The following is a 21,362-nucleotide window of genomic DNA, read 5'->3' as shown; positions in this document are numbered from 1 at the left end:
AATCAGAGATATTATTGCTACTATACAAGTTATCCTTTATTACCATACATGTATTATACACACAGTAGTAAACAATGCAAAACAAACCCCGAGTAACCTATTGTAACCGATCATCGGTTACTTGGGTCCAAATTACAACCGATTGACAACACTAATCCGTACCGACCCCAATCCCCGAGCAGTCCAGATTTTTGGACTTCTACTGTATCATCAAATTCGCTCTTACATTGCCAGATGACTGCACGTGCGCGCCATTGCAAAATTCTTGTGCGATAAACCCATCGTCTATGTTTCAGGTGCGCTTCTACCAGGCATCTACGAGTGAGCTCTATGGCAAGGTGCAGGAGATACCGCAGCGTGAGACGACGCCTTTCTACCCGCGCTCACCCTACGCGGTCGCCAAGCTCTACGCCTACTGGATCGTCGTCAACTTCCGCGAGGCCTACGGCATCTACGCGTGCAACGGCATCCTCTTCAACCACGAGTCGCCGCGGCGTGGCGAGACGTTCGTCACGCGTAAGATCACGCGTGCTGTCGCGAAGATCCACCTCGGGCAGCAGGAGCGCGTGGAGCTCGGCAACCTGGACTCGCGTCGCGACTGGGGCCACGCGCGCGACTACGTCGACGCCATGTGGCGCATGCTGCAGCAGGACGCGCCGGACGACTTGGTCATCGCGACGGGCGAGGTGCACAGCGTGCGCGAGTTTGTCGTCGAGTCGTTCCGCGTCATCGGCGTGGAGATCGCGTGGGAGGGTAGCGACGAGGGCGAGGTGGGGCGCGACGCCGCGACGGGCGTCGTGCGCGTGCGCGTCAATCCGAAGTATTACCGGCCGACGGAGGTCGAGTTCCTGCAGGGAGACGCGACAAGGGCGAAGACGGAGCTCGGCTGGGAGTCGACGACGCCGTTCAAGCAGCTTGTGAGTGAGATGGTGGAGTCGGACGTCAAGCTGATGAAGGCGAACCCGTCCGCTTGAGGGGGAACAACACGAAGATGTGATAACTGCATTCCTCGCGCGCATGCTTTTGATGGAAATATCTACTCTTACTGGTGTATCCGCCAGGGATGGTTGCCAAGTAGCCAATTGGTGTGGAGGGCGTTATAAAATGCTGCTTAGTAGCAAAGTGCCACAAAGTCTATGATTCGGGATCCATGCGTAACTAACGTGTGATTTACTGACTTAGCAACTGTATGCCAAGTTGAATGTTAATCTCGCTCGGTCGGTCAATTTTCAGGTACGCATGACAGTGTGAGTGGTACTGTTTCTACTCTGTTCTTGTCATCTTTTTTTAAACAGATGCCAGTAAAAGAAACTGCAGCAATCTTTTTCATGTACCTTATTGTAGATGTCATGCCTCCCATATTTCATAGTTTTCAGGCATTTCTGCCAAAAAATTGATCTTTCAACCCTAAATCAAATCATTTCACAATTTTTTACTTAAATTTTTAAAATCACGGCTTCTTGATAATTCAGTAATGCAGTTTGTGTATATGGCTTTGTGTAAGTTACGATGAAGTACAGGATGTGTAACCAGAACAGTAAAGTGCCAGATATAATGAATAAAATTCCAATATCACAACCATGTGTGATGTACGATTCTAAATACCACCTACCTGATACAATCAAAGTAAAGATTGGTGAAGCAGGGAAGGTCATATGGATAAAGTGTCTTACTTTACGTTAATAAATTTCAGATGTGTAATGGCACGGTTCTTTATTGTCTAGTAGGAATTAATTATTGAAATTGTATAATAATATCAGGAGTGAATAATAATAGAAGAATATAAGAATTGCCTCGTAGGAATCTATTATTATTCACTCCTGATAATATCAAGAGCGTATAAATAAGGTTTTTTTTATACGCCTTCTTTATACGCTCTTGATAATATGTAATAATGTTCCAACATTTCAATCATGTCTATGTTTGTAAAAATGTAGCAGGTTTCATAATCTAGCCAAAAAATTAGTCTTTTAAAATGTCCAAGCTATTAAATCTATGATTGCAAATTGCAATTGAGAAATGTTAATGTAAGGTATACTATGAAGGAATTTCAGGTGGTGTGTACCATTGTAATTTTTGATTTGTTAAATTGTAAATAGAAACTAAAGCACACTAATTGTAAAGCTGGTTGCAGTTTCATATATTAATATATAATCAGTTGCAATGGTGATACAAGGACCCTAATGGAATGTGAATACAAGCTGTTGTACAATATGTGAATTTGCCTCCAGTAAATAGCAGTTGCTGAATAACAAGCAGTGTTGGACATATTCCCCATTAAGTTTACAAACGGTTTGTAGCTATACAGTATAGCTACAAACCGTTTGTAAACTTAATGGGGAATATGTCCAACACTGCTTGTATTCAGCAACTGCTATTTACTGGAGGCAAATTCACATATTGTACAACAGCTTGAACACATAGCATTCACGTTGCAATGCTACTCCATTTTACAGTATAATACTGTAAAATGGAGTAACATTGCAACGTGTGTGATTTTCGACCTTTGTCCACCACATTTGCCGAGCTGCATTCTTGCAAACTGCTCTCTAAATTGAGCTCGTACAAGGTAACAAACTACATTTATTGTCCAACCGTTAGTTTCATGCGTATTTTAAAACGGAAGGTGAAAGAAAATATCCCTACAAATAGCCATGTACAAGTTAAGGAAGAAATGATGTGAAATGTAGTATATTTGTCAACGTTAGAGCAGTAGCAACAAGTTAGAAAAAAGTCCTTTAGGTTAGACTGGTATAAGAATATAAAAAATATTTCATTAGTGTCTCATCAATTTGTCACAAATTTATAGATATACATAGTTAGATTCCCTTGGTGTTCATGTCACATATTTTCTATTCTGCAATACATTAGAAACATTTAGAAAACTCCAAAATTAAAAATTGCACCACCTTGAAAAATAAACACAACAGCAATTGTTTTGTACAATAACTTGATAATTTATTCACATCTAACTACAGTTTAAAAATGTAGTTCTGTACAAATGTACAAATGGGCAATTCATAATGATACCCCATCTCTCACACGACATCATATTAGTCATGCAGCCAGCAACCACCTGAAAACCAACGGGCAGATAAAATCACTTTCAACGTTGCATACGAGCCTCCTACACCAGCCTCTGCGGTGCTGTGCCGAAACTAACCCTAGCATCGAGATATGAACGACAAATGCAACCAACGTGGCACCCTTTGTGGAATCGCTGGGGCTGCATGGACTAGATTCCGCGGGTTTCCAGCTGATGTCACTGCATCCGACAGGACAGGTGAGTTGAGTGGAGGAAGCTCTATACCCGACCCTCGTGCCGCAGTCAGCGTTCGATTACACGACTACCTCTTCTTCTTCTCAGTCAAACGCAAAGGGCTATTCCGACACAGGCAAAACGCCTATTTCTACGGGGACATGCGGTGATATCGGGGACTCCTATTGCGCAGCACTGCTTCCTTTCTCACACCGGCAGGCGAATACATACAAAAACACTGTATATATAAAACATGCAATAATGAAACTGCATACCTACGTACACGATGGACATTGGACTGCTTTTTTTCTCATATTTTTTTCCCCAATAAGTTTAAGATGTTTTTTCTTTTCGAAATTAACACGTTTTTGAGCTGAATCATCAAGCATTCATATAAAAACAGGCATTTGCATCCTCGTACATGTTAAACATATTAAATACTATTTGCCAACATTATAAATTTGTATGTACAACATACATTGCTTTCGAAGCATGTCACATCAAATTAATTACTCATCTTATATAATATTTCTTGATTGTTGCCAAATCTTGCATGTACACATGTTCACCAAACAATAACAAAGAGTATAACTTGGAATCACGTTACCTAAAGGCCATACATGTAAGCTGGCATTACACAGCTGGTGACGACTTAGAGAGAGCGAACACAGCCAGCACGGTCACTAGTGTACTTCTACTACTGCTTACATATGGTGATAGCATCGCCCCGACGCTGATCATACACGAGCCACCCACCTAGCAGGAATGAAACGCACGAGGACGATCAGAATTTCTGCCGTCACTAACAACACGTCGCCGTCGTCGTCACACACTACCGAGTCGCTGCGAGTAATCGGGACAGCGTCAACGTTCTCTACGTTGTGAGGCAGTATTATACGTGGTTTCCCCAATTTGCTAATCAGTGTGTTAAGGAGAAGTATCGAGGAAGGGAGCCATAGATGAGCACTACAGCTTAGGCAGCCTAGCAGTAATGTACAGCAGGCAACACTGCGACAACTACGGCAAACGGACACATCACAAATCCGCCTCGCAATCATCATAACTTTATACGAGTTTATGCACGCACTCATGCACCAACACACACGTAAATATACACGCACGAATGCACGCACATACACACACACACATACACGCACACGCACACGCACGAATACACCCATAACATATGTACGCACGCACACTAACACACACACCTCATACATGCACGGATGCACACACACATACACACGTCCATCATATACGCACGCACGCACGCACACCTACAACGTTTGGGATTTAAAGATCACTGGAGGAAAATCCGTGTTTTCCGAAGAAAAAACGTAGGTGGCGCCGCAAGATGGTCACTCAGAGTCGCTGGTGTCGGAGGAGCTCGACGAAGAGCTGCTGCTGCTGGAGTCGCTGTCTGAACTGGAGCTGCTGCTGTCGCTGAGCCGTTTACCGGCAGCGTTCGTGGCCCCCGTGCTGTTCTTCTGCCCGCTAGATCCCTCCAGCTCTGTAACAACGCACAGGATTGACTTGCGCACTGACGCAGCAACTGCCACTGCGTCGAACAAACATTCCGCACAGCGGCTAATACGATTCTACATGAGCCGCAAGATAAGCGACTATAGAGCATGAGACAGATACTATGTGACGATGCGCTTACCTTTCGATTTCTGTTTCTTGCCCGGTGCTAGCTGGCCACCGACCTCCTGCAGTCGTTTCTCGAGCTCCTGCTTCTTTTCTTTCTGGAAATCCTCCTTCGACTTTCCCGGAGTTCGTCGAGCTGCAAAGTCATTAGTGCATACATGGGAGCAGTGAATGACCAAAAAAAGTGGAAAAGTGCGTGATTCAAAAATTTGTCAGTTCAAAAACGGAAATCCGCAGATCCGCGGAAAATTCTCATGTATGATAGTTGCCAACTGACAGCTGAGACCAATTCTATCTGTTGACGCTACATTTCACGCTAATAAATGACTGAGATACATTGATTTAAACCTGCATTAGCAAATACCTTTATAGGACAGATACCTGTCTATAAAAACTATTTCCTTTCCCGTAAGTGACAGTTATAAATTAAAACAATCACTATAGAACAGGCACTTGTCTTTTGATGTACACATTTAGCACTTTGTTCGAATGACTCTCAGACACAGATTTGCACAGCCTTAAACTAAGCTCCAAACTGACTGAGCTCCAACGAGTAACTTACTGTAAGGTTTTCGTGGTTTCTTCTTTAATACTGTCGCAACATACATCTCAAGCTCTCGCAAGGTAGATGGCTTCAACGTCTCAAAGTCGATCTCTATCTCATCAGGATTCGAGTCGCGCAGCGAAGGCTCGCGAGACTGAATGATGTGAACAACTTTACCTAACTTGTCGCCTGTGGAGGAACAACGCTTACTTGTACATCACACGTGTGGAGATAAAGTAAAGAGGGAACAACGCTTACTTGTACATCACACGTGTGGAGATAAAGTACAATAAGATAAAGATGGAGCAAAGTGGAGATGTTCCTGATGAGCATGGAGCGTGAGCTTCGTGCTCAGCACGAACCTCAACTTGTGCGGGGGCCTTTAGGTCGAAGCGACGATCGCCTACAGATCGCGCAACTAAATGAGTTCACACGACTTGTTGCTCTGTGCATGTTGTGTACATGACAGTATGCATCGTTTCATTCGCATTGTTCGCTTTTATGCATTTTTCATTCGCATTGTTCGCTTTTATGCATTTTTCATTCGCATTGTTCGCTTTCATGCATTTTTCATTCGCATTGTTCGCTTTTATGCATTTTTCATTATGCATTATTGTATATATTGAACCCACGATTTAGCGCGACCCCGCTTATTTCGCGATGACATTTTATGGACTTCAGCGATTGCGTTATAATGTGGCCACGCTGTATTACCTGGCAGTTTATTGATATCTAGACTGAGCTGCCGTTTCTCATCGTACGTCATCGGCTTCGCATTGTCCTCCTCATCGCTGTCGAACGGTGGCAGCAACGCTTTACTGGCCTTCGACGCAGCACCCCTACAACGAACGCAGACCACTGTCAGTGTTCATCGTTGTAAAACCTCAACGGTCATCTCGCAAATGACACGCACGTAGATCTGTGGCCTCACGCGACACACGACGTTGCACTGTCACGTTGAGGATACAGTAAGGGTACAGACAGGTACTACTGTAAAGGGCATTACCTATTCAAAGGGCAATCCGGGGTTTGCAATAGGCAGGTAAGTACATGCAAGGATTTTGAACTGTTTGGCAACCACATACATAATTATCTACACATGCAAAGATGTGCAGAGGCGGCATCTATCAAATGAAATGGATATTGAAATTTTGACAAATTTCACCTACAACCCTGAATCTATCCTTAAGGATACAGTCAGGGTTACGGACAGATACCACTGTAAAGGGCATTACAACACAACTGTCCATCAAATCCAATCAAACGCACATCTATTTAATAAAAGAGATATCACAGAAACTCCATTGCTAACTATGTGACAGCAAAAATTGTAAATTTACATTTAGAAAATTGCTTTTTCCCACATTTCTCAGAAACAGCAAAGGGTGGGGACCTAAACTTATAGACATAAGTTGTTCAATGTTAAGAATGTTAAGATGCAAAATTGGTAATGAAATTTGAACCAAATTTCCCCTACAACCCTAAATGTATCCTTAATAGAGACATAAAGACAATATTGAGTGCAACCGTACTCACTTCCCCGCGCTCTTTCCGGCCTTTCGCTTTTGCCCTGGTCCGGCTTTCGGCGTCTGAGCTTTGGTCCCTGACGTCAGCGTCGCCGCTGGCTTAGGCTTAGCTGGTTTGCCAACTGTGGTCGATGGAGGCGGCTTGGCTGGAGCAGCCCCGGGTGGCCTTGGCGCATATATTGGCGTTCTGACCGGCGCGGCAGGGGGTTCTGTTGCTGGCTTCGATAGCTAAGAGTGACACACGTGTCCCCGATTAGTTTCACTAGCACGATGCAAGTACGACGTATTACTATTCTTTTATTATCGTCAATAAGGGATCAATGAGGTTTCTACTACTAAGGCCCAATGCAAATTTTGGCAAAAAAATGGGACTGCAGCATTGAATGCTAGAATTCAATATACTAATATATCATCTTGCTAATTAACTAACGAAATGCAAAACTATATAAGGCAGTACCTCCTCTGCCTTGGGCTTCTCCTCTTTATCTTTCTTCTCTTTGTGTTTGTGTTTTTTCTTTTTCTTGTCCTTCTTCGATGACTTCTGTGCAGAGAGCTGAGCAAGTTGCTCGTGAACAGCTTTTAACTGTAAAGAAAATATAAACTTTAATATTAAACACAGCAGCTCCATAAACCACCAGCATAAAATTATATGAACATGCATGAAGAAGAGGCCTGGACAGCCTCTACGGGGCATAAAATTATATGAACATGCATGAAGAAGAGGCCTGGACAGCCTCTACGGGGCATAAAATTATATGAACTCGGAGCTTTCTAGGCCACAGTCATATAACAGATACAAGCTTGCTTTGTGTATTATCGTTAACGATTAGATCCAAATTACATTCTTAAAGTTCGGGATATATACACGAGTTCAGCCACAAAGACTTTCAACCATGGATATCTTCTCCTTTGCAATCCGAAACTGCTAACACATGTAGCAAACTCTGAAACTACGCCACCCTTCCCTTCCCTTTGCCCGTCAACCAAAATTCCAGTTAACTTTCTTTTCGAGACAGGGCGAGGATTTTTAAGGTGGCAGCAACATGCGTAGACATCACCACCTCGAAACATAGTAGATGCCAGCCTTGGCAAAATGTGACAATTTTCTTCACGAATGAGCTAATTTCACATCACGCTGACTTCTGAAGAATCTACAAAAACCAACGTCTGTCCTTGCGTACATGCCACGAGCTAATCTCACATCACGCTGACTTCTGAAGAATCTAAAATGAAAGTGTCATTGACACTGTAGCTCACCTTGGGTGTGATAGAAGAGGGAGGGGGGATATATAAAGCAAGAGTATATATGGGAGAACTCCCATTATATAGCATATCTCCCATTATATACTCTTGATAATGATATCTGCATAAGTTTTGATGCAAAAATAAATGTTTTCGATCTGAAAGTCTGAAATCTTGACGAGAGATGGCGCTACGCCTAAGTGATCGCCATTTTGGTTTTCGAATATCGCGCAAATATCGCCAAAACTCGAAAATACGCAAAGCTGCCGCGCGCCGAATGATAGTCTGCGTGAGTACTCATGCCTTGTGCACCTGCGCCTGTAGCTGCTGCAGCCGCTTCTCGCGCTCATCCTCACTGTCCTCCTCCTCGCTGCTTGACGACGACCCTGACGACGAGCCGCCGCCCTCAGCCTCCTCATCCATGCTCGGCGTCGGTTCGTCCGGCATCTTTGCATATTTCACCTCGAACACCTCCTGCAGAAAGGCAAGGGTAAGGAACATAGAGCTAAAGCTGCAAACAACGAATGAACAATTGACGAATTCATATTTATCTTGTGTTAAATCCACGAAATTAACTTACTATCGAAATTTTCGATCTCCCTTCAGGAAATCTTCATCAGGATGTGACCTCCCCATAGGTGGCAGCAAGATAGACGTCACCTGCTGCCACCTATGGGGACGTCACATCCTGATGAAGTTTTCCTGAAGGCTGATCGAAAATTTCGATGGCAAGTTCATTTCTTGGGTTTACCACAAGATAAATATGAATTCATAGTTTCAACAAAATCCAATGAACATATTTCATTCATAATGAACAATTCTTTGCACGTCTCACCGGACGTACGCGGATATGGAACATTGAAGCTGTGAACACTGCTCGATAAAAAATAACACTGATTAACAGTAAAATACGAACACATGGGAACATCATTCATGCACATGAACGACAGCTACATGGGTCTCACGCAACCTTGTGGCTGACATCGCGTCGACCGTGCATGCTCGCATCATGCATTTAGTGACGTACCTGCAACTTTCTCGCCATGCCCACTACATCATGATCCGGAGGATTATACTTGTAGCAGTTTGTGAAGATGACTCTGACATTTGCGGCAAACTCTGCTGCATTTCTGTACTGTCGATTGTCTATTTTGCTCTGTTCCACAGGAAATAAGATTTCATTTAATTTTGGGTTTCTCTAAAGAGAAAATTTTTTTATTGAAGTAAAAAAGGAAAGCAAGTGTAATTTCACTTCACACAGGTTAAAATCATTACACACATACAACACTCACTACCCCTTGCCTCACTGCCGCACCAACACCGAACACCTACCTTAATCGTACTCAAGTCCATAGGACATTTTATGATATCGAAATAATCATGAAGTCCCAGTGCCTCTGCATCAACAGGTTTGTAGAATGGCCATGCATATGCCTGGAAATTACATCCACACATGACTAAACAATAGATGGAGGTATTTTACTTTGCCACCAAGTATATCATTCAAGAGTATCTATTACGACAAACTTTTAAAAACAAAAACTTGATTCAGCATCTACTTACTGCATGTTTCTTTGCAGTCAACTCTTTAAGTATATTGCTACAGTGCTTCATTTGTTCAGACATCTTCCCCTTCTTACTTTTCACACTGTGCTGGGGCTACAAACAGAAAAACGAAAAAAATCAACACTGAAGAAACACAATCTAGAATTCCCATAATAATAATAATTAAAACTTCCTACTATTATCCATTACAGCATAAGCATCGTATTACTTGGAGCAGCACCGGCGATTTTCTGCCATCCTTGTTTCTTGTTCTTGTTCCTTGTGCACGTGACTAGCACGTCACCAAGAAAAGAGAACAAAGGAAACAAAGTTGCAGTTCGCGACTACTAGAATTGACACACGCACAGAGAATATGTATTCGTACACTTATAGCAAAACAATTTCCCCTGAGTTCCCCATTAATAAACAAACTATTTTCTGTGATCGCAAAATATCCAAATACAACCTTTATGCCTCCAATCAAGAATTAGTAAACAAACATTATATTACCACGAAGCATTTCACACAAATTTCCAGACCTGGAAATCGGCAGTTAAAAAATTCCAGGACTACCTCTGGGTTTTCCAGGATCTGCAGGAACCCTGGACCAGGTGGTGCGAACCAACCGCATGACTACGACTAGTGGCGCGACGACCTTGAGAAACAACTCACCACCAGCTCGTCCGGCAGGTCTCGGCTCGGCTTCTTGATCGGACGCCCGCTCTCGCGCCGCGTGCCGATCTTCGAAGGCGTCGGTCCGGCGTCGAAGTCGTAGACGGACGACGGGTCGAGCGACGGCGCCGTCGTCGGTGTCGTGGTGTCTGGCTTCCGCTTGACGGCTCGCTTAGGCTGTGAAGACACGATCGACAACGGTTCGGTTAGTCATCCAACGACAACCCGTTAACAAGGCATGTTCTCGCAGCAAAATGCATCTAGATATACCTACTGTGAGCTCGTCTATGTTGCAAAAATTCACTACAACTCATTTGTATTGCTACTTTCATAACATTTCTTCACAAAATTATAGTACTTGTCTTACGAAAGTAGTTTATTTTTTTCATATTACCTCTTCCTAGGCTTGAATTTTTCACATAGCCACATTTCACACAGTCTTTTACTTCATAAACCAACAAATGCACTGAAATCCGTCAATTAGATCCCCACGCTCCTATTAATTTCTCTTCTTTCAGGCCCTGGCCCACACTGCATGTGAATGTGCCCGAAATTAGCGCTATTTTGCCGGAGCCCGCCCGTTCAACCCCCCATATAATCAGTCCACTTGGCCTATTCAAAATTTTGCCTATCTTGCCTTTATATCAACAATATTTACAATGTTCCAGCAATTCCTGTCAAATGAGTAGAACTCCACTGATAGCAATGAGATACTGAAATAATACGAGTATGCCTAATAAACACAAAGCTAATACTTTTATTAATAAATTAATGGAATAAATTGAACAAAATTAAGGGCCTGTTAAATTTGTCTAAGGGCCTGTTTAAAATTTTATGTGAGCCTGTTCACATTTTGGCTAATTTCATGCCCTGCGTGTGCTTACTTTTGTTGGCGAGACGAGTACTTTATTGGGAACAGGTATTGGTGCAGCACGTGGTAGCGCCGTCGTTACGACCGGCGCTGGCGTCACCGCCTGACGAACAGTCGTAACAGTGGAGGTCGGCGGTGGCGAAGACGTCACCGCAATCTAAAAAACAACAATAGAAAAAAATAAAAACTTGCCATGGAGTTTAGTTAAAACGAATGTTCCCCCACTTGGACCCACAATGGTTTCGATTTACAAACATGTAGGCAGGGTGCAAAATTAACGGGAGTCCGGAGTCAAATACTCCCTGATTCGACATATGCAGGAGTCCGTGTGACTCCCTAAAAATTCTGACATACTAACTAGTTCGTTCCGAAGCACGACCCCACGGAAATACCGTGTTTTTCAGCTAATGTCCAAAGAAAATTTGGCAGACGTGCAACTGCATGAACCTAAAAAATAAGCACATGCATGCGTTATTGTTAATATCTTTAATTTTGAACCTCTGCGGACTCCCTCATTTTGCTGCGGACTCCCTCATTTTGCTGCGGACTCCCTCTTTTTGAGGGTAGGGAGTCCGGCGTTGGATTCCCGTGTTCAAAAACCCTCCTGCCTTTCTTAATTCTCTTCTTTACTTCCTTCCTGCCCTTCCTCACACATACCTGGCTCTCGGTGCGCAGCTGGGCGCCCGCGCGCACCTGAGCCTCGGCGCGCGTGGGAGCGACGGCCACCTTCACAGGTGGCGCCGGCGGCGGCTGTGGCGGCGGCGGCGAGCGGAGCGCCTGTGTCGTCGTCGTACTCGACACGTTGTTCGGCACGGGCAGCTGCTGCGCGGCCGGAGCCACCGACGACGACGTCGACGTCACAGCGACGGGTCTCCCCGGCGGCCGCCCCTTCTTCTTCTTGCCGCCCTTAACGGGGATCGGGAGCTCGGCTTCCTCGCTCGGCATCTGCGCCACCTTCGTGAGGAAGAGCTTCTCGACGGCTTGCGCCATCAAGACGACATCCTGCACCGACAAAACATGCAAGCGTCAGAACTCTCATTTCACCTCTCCACAGACCGGTTGTACTACCGTATATACTCGCGTAATAACCGCAAATTTGGCCTCAGATTTCAACCCTGTATTTGCTCTGCGGTTTATAAGTGCGCCATACCGTGAGGGGAAATATACTAGGCGCAATACTTGGTTACCCGATTCAAATTGAGGTGCGGCTTATAGGCGCCAGCGGTTATTACGCGATCATATACGGTACTAATAATTTTACTACTAACTTATATAATAGTAACAATTCGATATAAAGTGGCAGAGCTATAATACTCACTACTACATGAAAATTACCTATGCAATGAACTATTATAGTTTGGTTTTACAAAACGAATGTCTGTACCGAGTCATCTGGGCTAGCACTGCAGCAGTGAGGCACAGAAAGCACAAGATACTACTAGGTGAGGCCTACCTCTCCAGGTTTATTATAGACATAGCAATTTGTGAACATTGTGTTGAAATCTTGAATGCACTCCTGTGCAGTATAATAGTAGTAGTTCTCCAGCCTTTTCTTTATGGTTCCCAAATCCATTGCATTCTTTATAATTTTATGATAGTCCTGTAATACAAAGCTTAGAGAAAATCTCATTCGATAACTACATAAAGACACATTGTTCTATAATATACGAAAGCAAAATTACCTGACGAACGATTACTTTTTCGTTTCAAACATGAACACATGGTTTTAACTCTACTAGTTACGAGTACTAGATAGTCAAGTAAACACAAGTAAACATTCAGCATATCGATATCGGCCAGAGCCTGGCAACCTGACAGTGCTGGCATGGATTGTCTGGTTTTTATACATACATGCAACCATTTGTAGCGATGCAAATGATGCGAGCGAGTCTCACATCGCAACATTTGAATCTATTGATCCATTTGAATCTAATAAACTCTTACCTGCAAGATCAGTTTAACTGCATCCACAGGCACGTGGAACGGCCAGGCAAACTGGTGCTTCCAACATGCCTTCATGACGACCTTGAGTAGATAGTCCAGTTGATTGGTTCTGCGTCCCTTTCTGAGGCCGGTTCTCACGACAGGCGGCTGCACGACTCCAGACGACGTCTGCTCTACCTTTCAATGACCAAATATAAACGAGAATTAGAAAAAATATCCATCTCTTGACCAGCCATACAAAAAATTATTTGACGCAGAGCCTCTTTCTGCTAGTAGACTAGAAGCTAGGATAATCTGGCATATATATAGTAATTTCTACCCCTTGACCAATAGTAAGATTTCAAAATTATTAGTATAATTAATAATATGGGATTACAAGGTTAAAAGTATATATAGTTCATAACTACCAGAACTACACATAGATAAGTAGACGACAGTAACAACTACTAGTGCAGCAGATTAGAAAATCGCAATTAAATAATAAAAAAAGGTTAATTCCATGTCTTGTAATTATTGTTTGTAGTATGTGATTAGCATCCACTATTATCTACGACCAAAGTTCGCTGCACTGTGACACTTCTGATCAGCGTTCGAAATTAGTGCCGACCCGGAGGCCCGAGGCCACCAAGTTTTTGCTTCGGTCACCAACTCTACAAAACTGCCGGTCAGGAGGACCGGCACTTTTCCCCCTCAACTTACGCTGAAATACTACGGCTATCGTAACGGCAGTTTAGACAGACTTGTAAACGGGAGCGCATTCTAATGCGCTCCGTTCCTGAACGTAGACGGGGTATCCAAAACATCTAGAGCCGAAGGCATGAACTCCCTCAACGCATGATTCGCCACATGAACAAAACCTCGTGACAGTCAAAGAAATCGATTGCGGCATGTAGCGTAGCATGTAGTGTTTTTATGACCCCATAACAATAAGTTCATATGTCGCAGGGGTTATCGTGGGGAGTGAGGGCACGACCAGCGACACCTGACACGCACGTAATCAAAGCTGTTAACTTAATTCGTCACTTTTCTTTACGCAGAAAGTGGACTATTTTTATTCAGTTAGATATCTAGAAGCAATGTAAACTGTATATACTTCTATTTCATCAAGATTCTAGGCACATGTAACTTTGCGGATGTGCTTCCCTCTCCACACCATAATCAGAAAACCTGACATATACCAGTGTTGGAAATAGCAGCTGGTCCCATATTTTTATATTATTCACGATTTAATTCACGATTAAGATTTCTTGATGTCAGAGCTAGAAAACACTCGGATTTGAAGTATGAAAATGAACATTATTGTGCCAGCTAGCCTACACCAGTTGGTTAGGATTGATTGTCAGTTCAGATGCAAAATATTGAAAGCAAAAGGTTATACACCATCTAGATTAATTGGGTACTATAACACGAGTACATATAAGATAGCCGAGTCGGTTTAGAGTTAGTGTTAGTGTTAGGGTTAGGGTTGGGATAGGGTGACTGTCTGTACTTGTGTGTGGGACTGCCAGACCCGTAGCCTCGAGACATTAAGATACGGCTGCCGTACGCGTAGCCTCTGCGTATAAACAATGTTTATTAATTGTTTGAACTTCTTGTGTATACACCAGCATGGCGGCTATGATATTTATAGTGGCGGGTGCATTTCTTGGTTGTCCACCGGACAATGTCTCAGACTGGTTAGGTTGTCCGGCACAAATTCTGGTTGTCTCGGACAACCGGACAATGCTTATTTCGAGCACTGGCATTGATCTATGCATGGGGGTACCGAGGACAGGGGAGGCGAAAAACGAAAGTAAAATCTTTCCCAGAAGCTCCCTCGACATTCCTATGTTTGAAATATATCATTTGACCAACTCGAAGTTACATGTATGCTGTTGATGCCAATGGTTATTTTTGTATACTATTTCGTTACTCACTGCTAGTAAATAAGCGGACCACCAACTTTCTGTCCACTAGATTTTCAGCCAAAATTCGAACCCTGCTTCTGATACCTCCTCAAGTGTGGTATTATTCTCTCCGCTCTCCTCATCTTCATCTTCTCGTTCCTCTTGGTCAACATGGTTCTTCTCTTTTGTCTCCTCCTTTACTGGTGCCCTCGGTGCCATATCGTTGCCGTCCTTGACAAGTTCCTCCACCTTGACTTTGACTGGCTTAGCAGGAGCCGGGCCTCCCGATTCTCCACTAGACGTCACCCTTAAATGTAAGAGATTACCTTTAAGTTTAAGCTGGGTTTACACTATAAAAAAATCGACGAGATGATAGGTTTTCTACGTTCTATCAAACTTTCTATCAGATGTTCAAAGTTTTTACGTTATCAACCGCGAATCGACAAACGTTTCAACGTTTGACTCGCAGTGTTCGTGCGGGGCGACGTGGGTACGCATTTTTGCCAGTGGCCAGTGTGGCGCCAATAGCAAAAACGTGCTCTTCCCATGGGTGGAGGGACACACCTCCTGATCACTATTATCGGAGTGTCTGATTGGCAAGAACTTGGATCAACTCGCTGACCAAATGTTGAGAAATTAGAAAGGGAGTTCCTATCAGCTAGTTGAGCGCTCAGATTTTACGTTTACACTGCCGACTTTCAGTCGATTAGTTGAAAAGTACATGAACTTGTCAATTTTTCAACAGAAAGTTGATAGAATGATAGTGTAAACCCAGCTTTACTCAAGCACTTCATCATTTTATTAGTTTGTGGCTAAACCCTTTCCAGAATACATTACACTCGAATGTAAGAGATTAGTATTACCTTTACTCTTATAATTCATAATTGTTTGTGCTTAAACCCTTTGCATTAGACATGTCATGGGTAGCTCCAAGAAACGGTATTGCTAGGGTTAGAATACCGTTTCAAACCTTGGCTGCAGCTAAACACGTAGTTGCCTTATTTGCCAAGTATCGCCAAAGAACACTACACATGTGATATACCAAATGAATCAGTATACGTCCACCTTCTTGTAACCATCAGTGCGCTACGATGCGCTGGGTACTTACGGGGTTACAGCGACTTTTTGAGACGAATACAACCAAATTTATGGATTTGCCACCATGTTTACTATCATTCCGACTGTGACTAAAATCCGCAATGGATCGAACAAGGGAAATTAAACGATCTGCGGTCCTCATGTTAACACCCCTACATACGAGAACATGTTCATCTAGTTTTTACAAATGGCCCGACATTTGTGACATCGTTTCACTTTGCTTTGGTGTTGTAATTGCGTGAGAGCCATTCGTGCAGGCTATTGTACTATTCTGTAGTATTTTCTAGCGAGTCTTTTCCGTGCCTCGCTAAACATGGCGGGTAAAGCTGATTGGAAGTTGATGATGCTGTGAGAATTAGCAGATTATACCGTGAATTAAGAGATACATTCTAGTTTAGAAGCAGGGACAACTGTTAGTTAACGTTCATATTTCAGACAAGGCAAGTCAAAGTCGGTAATAGAATAGTTTTATTTGAGTATTACAGAGTTATTCATCTTAGATCTGCAGAGTGTGATTAGGTTTTTTGCTATGGAAGGGTGTCAGGGCGTAATAGCAATCTGTCGCCACCAGATTTTGGTCGGGCTATGTCATGGGTAGAAATTAACTTTTTAATATGAGAGTACAAATAGACTCCCTACCATCAAAAAGAAGGAGTCCGCAATATACAAGTAGTACCGCAGATATTAACAAAAAAGGACATTTGCGGTGCACGTCGGCCAAATTTTCTTGGGACATTTGCTAAACAAAAAAAAAAGGTAATTCCAGAGTAATCAGGGATTATTCGACTCCGGACTCGCGTTAATTTTGCACCATACATGTTATATAAATGTTAGAGATTATCTTTTCTTGTACAATTGATTGTTTTTACTCATTCATGTTGCAACCCTCATCCGGTAGACGTTACACGTCAATGTGATAGGTTAGCTTTACTCGTACAATTCATCACCTCATGATTTTCAGGCACGTCGCAACATTCTCTACTAGACGTTATACATGTGCACAGGAAGAGAAGGGTGGATTAGAGTCGAAAAGGGAAAACTAGCATCAAAATTTTACATGCAGTTGGGTTTTACTATCATAGTCATTATGATCCTTGCTAGATGTAATTAGTCAGTAAGTGAACTGCTTCCTAATTAATCTTGTGGCTATCTGGGATTCCAAATAATCTTTGTATGTGCCCAGCAACCATGAACGCACACGAGTAAAATCATATTATTCACTACACCTTTCTTGAATAACTATAAACCATAATGACGTTAATGATTCAAATCAATTATGATGGAACAAATAAATCATTTTATTCACACTTTAACGAAACAGAAGTATGCAAAAATGTTACTTTTATAATTTTAGTGGGTATGGATATATACACGTGTAGTTCGCAACTGACAAAAACAGTTGTAGGTTTCTTCAATTCTTGTGCTTAACGATATAATGATCCAAGATGTTAAATAACTAGAACTGAATACAAGCAGAGAATTAAAACCCTATTGATATATACAGTTCAGCTGCGCACATTTAGCTGATCACCCCTAAGTAATCAAATGGTGTATTCCGTACTACCTGACGTCACGCGCGTCCACGGCCCACCTGCTGTAGCTACAGTACGCGGGCGTTCTTCCTTCGTTCTGGCGCACAAAATTTCTTCACAAAATTTCACTGAGAAAATTTCTTACCTCACACACGCTACGTAAATTAGCTGGTCTAGTCAAAATTTTACCCATTCATCATACTAGCTAAAAATCATGGATTATTGCACAGAAAATCTCGGTAGCGATTACACTAGTTGCTAGAAGTTCAAAGACAATGAAATGAATTTCCGAGGCGGGTTACCGATTGAAAATCAAGACCAATTGTGTCGATATTTAATAAAAACAAGGATACTTACAAGTCAATTAGACACACATATCTCGTGAAACTATACTTTGTTTGAACCTAGTAATTTTTGCAATTTTCTGGTTGAGCAAATCGAATATAAACCGAGGTTTACCAGTAAAATGGCGGGTAGGTAACGTCTAGGCTCAGAGCTAGTATCAGATGTTTAGCTATTATCGGGCCATTTCATCTAGATTTTTACGGTAAGGTTAAAAAATGTACCATACCCTACACTCGTGTTCTGTGCCGACTGCTGGTAGCCTTGTACTGCCGGATGATCAGTGGTATCCATGATTTTAGGGGGATTTCCTTCGAACATCACACATAACGTCAGTGACAATGGCTACGCAGCTCGACACAAGCATTGCTTTTATACGAACACTAACGACAAGACGGCGGTGATTGGCTAGTTTGAATCACGTGATTCTTTCTAACGCTAAGCACGCCTTTCGCTTGATCGCTAGCGCGGCGACAACATAAACATTAAGCCACGTGTAGCAGTCAGCTGTTTTTATCTAACAGCAAATACTATGAACTTGTAATTGCATAGCATCAAAATATTATCTCCATTTAGTAGAGTATACGATTCCACGCGGCGATGGTTATTTCAGATTACTAATGTAGAACAACAATAAAATAAAACATGCAAGTTTTGTCAGCTCAACAAGAAATTGTGTTTCAGTCAAAATCAAAACTTTTCGTGTAGATGTGTATATAACTCAAAAATAAATGGTTTCACAAATAAACGTCAATGTAAAATAATAAATGATAATAACATGGCATCCCGCATAGAATTCCACAAAATCCACGATATTCGCTTAGTTAAAATACATGCGCATTAGGTATATTTTATTACTTTGTCATATAGCACATATATGGTTTAATTGCAAACGCATTTACCGGGACAGATGTATATATGACCAGTAGCGGATTATCAATGGGGCAAAGGAGGTATTTGCCCCCGGCCCTACTAGTCGACCGGCCCTAAAGTGTTGTGACTACAAAAAAAAATTATACTGTTCAACCATCAGTGGGAAATTTGGGTTCCTTCGAAGGCTAACTAGCATTTCTGCTGAAGAAATGGACAAGTATGCAAAGGTATTGGTGGATAGTTATCCAAGTGACCTTGAACCTGAGCTCTCCAGTGAACTCCTCTTCTTTTCCTCCATTTCTGAGGTCAGATTTTTGCATCTGAAGGTGACTACCTGTCTCCAAGCAAAATGACGCTCCAGAGATTTGGGATGACATCGCGTGATGATGGCAACCTAGCACTTCGAAATTCTCTTCCAAACGTTGGCACCATGCTCTCAATATTTTTATCTCTGATGATGACTAACTGCAGCGGTGAGAGATCATTCAGTGTCTCAAGAGAGTGAAAAACTACCTGCGCCCAGCATGGACAACATCGAATGTCGAATCTGTCACTCCTGAGCATTGAACATGGTATGATGGGACTTGTTATATAGATATGGATGAATCTCATCTCGTGCTTTGCTACACTTAAATCTCAAAAGTATTTCTGTAAAAGTGATTCTGTAAACAAATTGTGCTTTGTGTTAAAAAAGTCATATTAAAATGTTGAAAGTATATATTCTTGCTTATGGGAAGGGGAAGGGGGTGGATGGGCGGCCCAAATATATGATATGCCCCCGGCCTAGGCAACTGTTAATCCGGCGCTGTATATGACGTTACAATATATATATATATATATTTATTTATTTATTTATATATGGGCTCTGGGTATGACTTAAAACTGCATCCGGTTTTGGAGTTTCAACGTGGGAGAATGAGCTAGCTTACCCTTTGTCACAATTAACTACCTCCAGGTCACCCCTGAGCCAGGTGTAGTACCTCTCAGCTCTCCACTGCCGTGTGGGACATCTTCGGTAGAAGTGAAAGCTATGGAAGTAAATTCAGACAGAAAATCCGGAGGAGTGGATCGAGCCTCCGAGGCGGCTGGATGTCTCGGCACTCGCCATCCTCCCGGCAGCTCCTGCAACCAAACTGATGCCAAATGTATTTGACAAAAAGAATAATGATGAAAACGCTAGTGTATAACGGAATGTCGGATTATTCCTTTTTTAATATATATATATATATATATATATACAGATATATACTATGATATATTATATATATATATATATATATATATATATATATTATATATATTGTACAGTTATGGGATATTGTCCAGTTAGTATTATTAACGGAGAGAGAGAACTCTGACCAGTTATCGATTTACTGTATTGACATTATAGTTCCCTTTCATTGTTTTCAGCGTGTCGCTTACATTTTTCTAGTGATATAAAACTTCATTAAGGAAACGAGTTTTTCTTTATATATATATATGTTATATATATATATATATATATATATATATATATATATATATATATATATATATATATATATATATATATATATATTGGGCATTAGGGTAATATTATAAGTGTGCTGTTAGTTTGTCTCATATAGCACATATAGGCCTATATTTATGGTTTGATTGCCAACAACGCATTTACCGGGACAGATGTTTATGCCGTTACAATATATATATATATATATAAACAAAGTCAAGGTATAGAATAAGGGTGTTTAAAGTTTAATTGACGAGCTTTCGAGATTACATCTCTTCATCAGGTCAGCAAGATATTGGGAATCGAATCAAATAATCAAAAACAAATACAATGCGTTATAGATAATCCAAAAATGAATGATTCACACAATTCGCGCGTGCCATGATACGGACGACAAGCAAAGAACACGCACATATAATATACTATATTTATATATATATATATATATATATATACTATATATATATATATATATATACGCGCACAAACAACTCACACCACACACACACACACACACACACACACACACAAACACACACACACACACACACACACACACCACACACCACACACACACACACACACACACACACACACACACACACACACACACACACACACACACAAACACACACAAACAAAGACAAGGACTCAAAAATCACACGTAATTAAAGTTACGTTCATGCCTCCTGGATTTAAACAACCAACCTCAGAATTAATTTCTGCTCAGTCATGTGGTTCGATGTGAGCTATGTAATATGTTGTCAGTTGGCAGCCACACACACGCACGTCATCAATGTGGTGATCCGGTTGGTTAAAATGGTCAGCAACGGAAACCATGGAAATTGAGTCGAATAGATCTTACGTGTTCAACAACCCATCCGCAAGA

At 42.0% G+C, this 21,362-nt stretch overlaps 2 protein-coding genes across 5 annotated transcripts in view; one reads left to right on the top strand and one right to left on the bottom strand.

Annotated features, from left to right (window-relative positions):
* The window catches only part of LOC106812889 (GDP-mannose 4,6 dehydratase-like), a 7,392-nt gene extending 5,140 nt beyond the window's left edge, over nucleotides 1–2,252 (top strand). The window contains exon 4 of the mRNA XM_014816891.1: nucleotides 297–2,252. Within this exon, the coding sequence (XP_014672377.1) occupies nucleotides 297–974 (678 nt within the window). The 3' untranslated portion in view covers nucleotides 975–2,252. The remainder of the gene's footprint in view (nucleotides 1–296) is intronic.
* Nucleotides 2,253–2,933: 681 nt separating this feature from the next.
* Nucleotides 2,934–18,485, bottom strand: LOC106812888 (bromodomain-containing protein 3-like). Of its 4 annotated transcripts, none has more exons than XM_014816887.1 (18): nucleotides 18,341–18,485; nucleotides 15,245–15,446; nucleotides 13,254–13,430; nucleotides 12,763–12,909; nucleotides 11,967–12,311; nucleotides 11,323–11,466; nucleotides 10,439–10,615; nucleotides 9,996–10,058; nucleotides 9,785–9,880; nucleotides 9,554–9,655; nucleotides 9,249–9,377; nucleotides 8,525–8,695; nucleotides 7,437–7,562; nucleotides 6,990–7,207; nucleotides 6,168–6,292; nucleotides 5,472–5,642; nucleotides 4,926–5,045; nucleotides 2,934–4,772 (listed from the first exon to the last, which is right to left on the bottom strand). In XM_014816887.1, the coding sequence occupies exons 1-18, from the start codon at nucleotides 18,430–18,432 to the stop codon at nucleotides 4,621–4,623; spliced, it is 2,757 nt and encodes a 918-aa protein (XP_014672373.1). In that variant the 5' UTR covers nucleotides 18,433–18,485; the 3' UTR covers nucleotides 2,934–4,620. The 4 variants fall into 4 exon arrangements, with proteins under 4 accessions (XP_014672373.1, XP_014672374.1, XP_014672375.1 ...); XM_014816888.1 differs by having other exon boundaries at nucleotides 8,534–8,695; XM_014816889.1 differs by lacking the exon at nucleotides 9,996–10,058.
* Nucleotides 18,486–21,362: the final 2,877 nt, after the last annotated feature.

The sequence above is a fragment of the Priapulus caudatus genome, unplaced genomic scaffold (genome assembly GCF_000485595.1).
Source record: "Priapulus caudatus unplaced genomic scaffold, Priapulus_caudatus-5.0.1 Scaffold697, whole genome shotgun sequence".
Lineage (NCBI taxonomy): Eukaryota > Metazoa > Priapulida > Priapulimorpha > Priapulimorphida > Priapulidae > Priapulus > Priapulus caudatus.
Note: the sequence above shows the minus strand (reverse complement) of the source record. Positions and strands in the feature narration are given on the sequence as shown.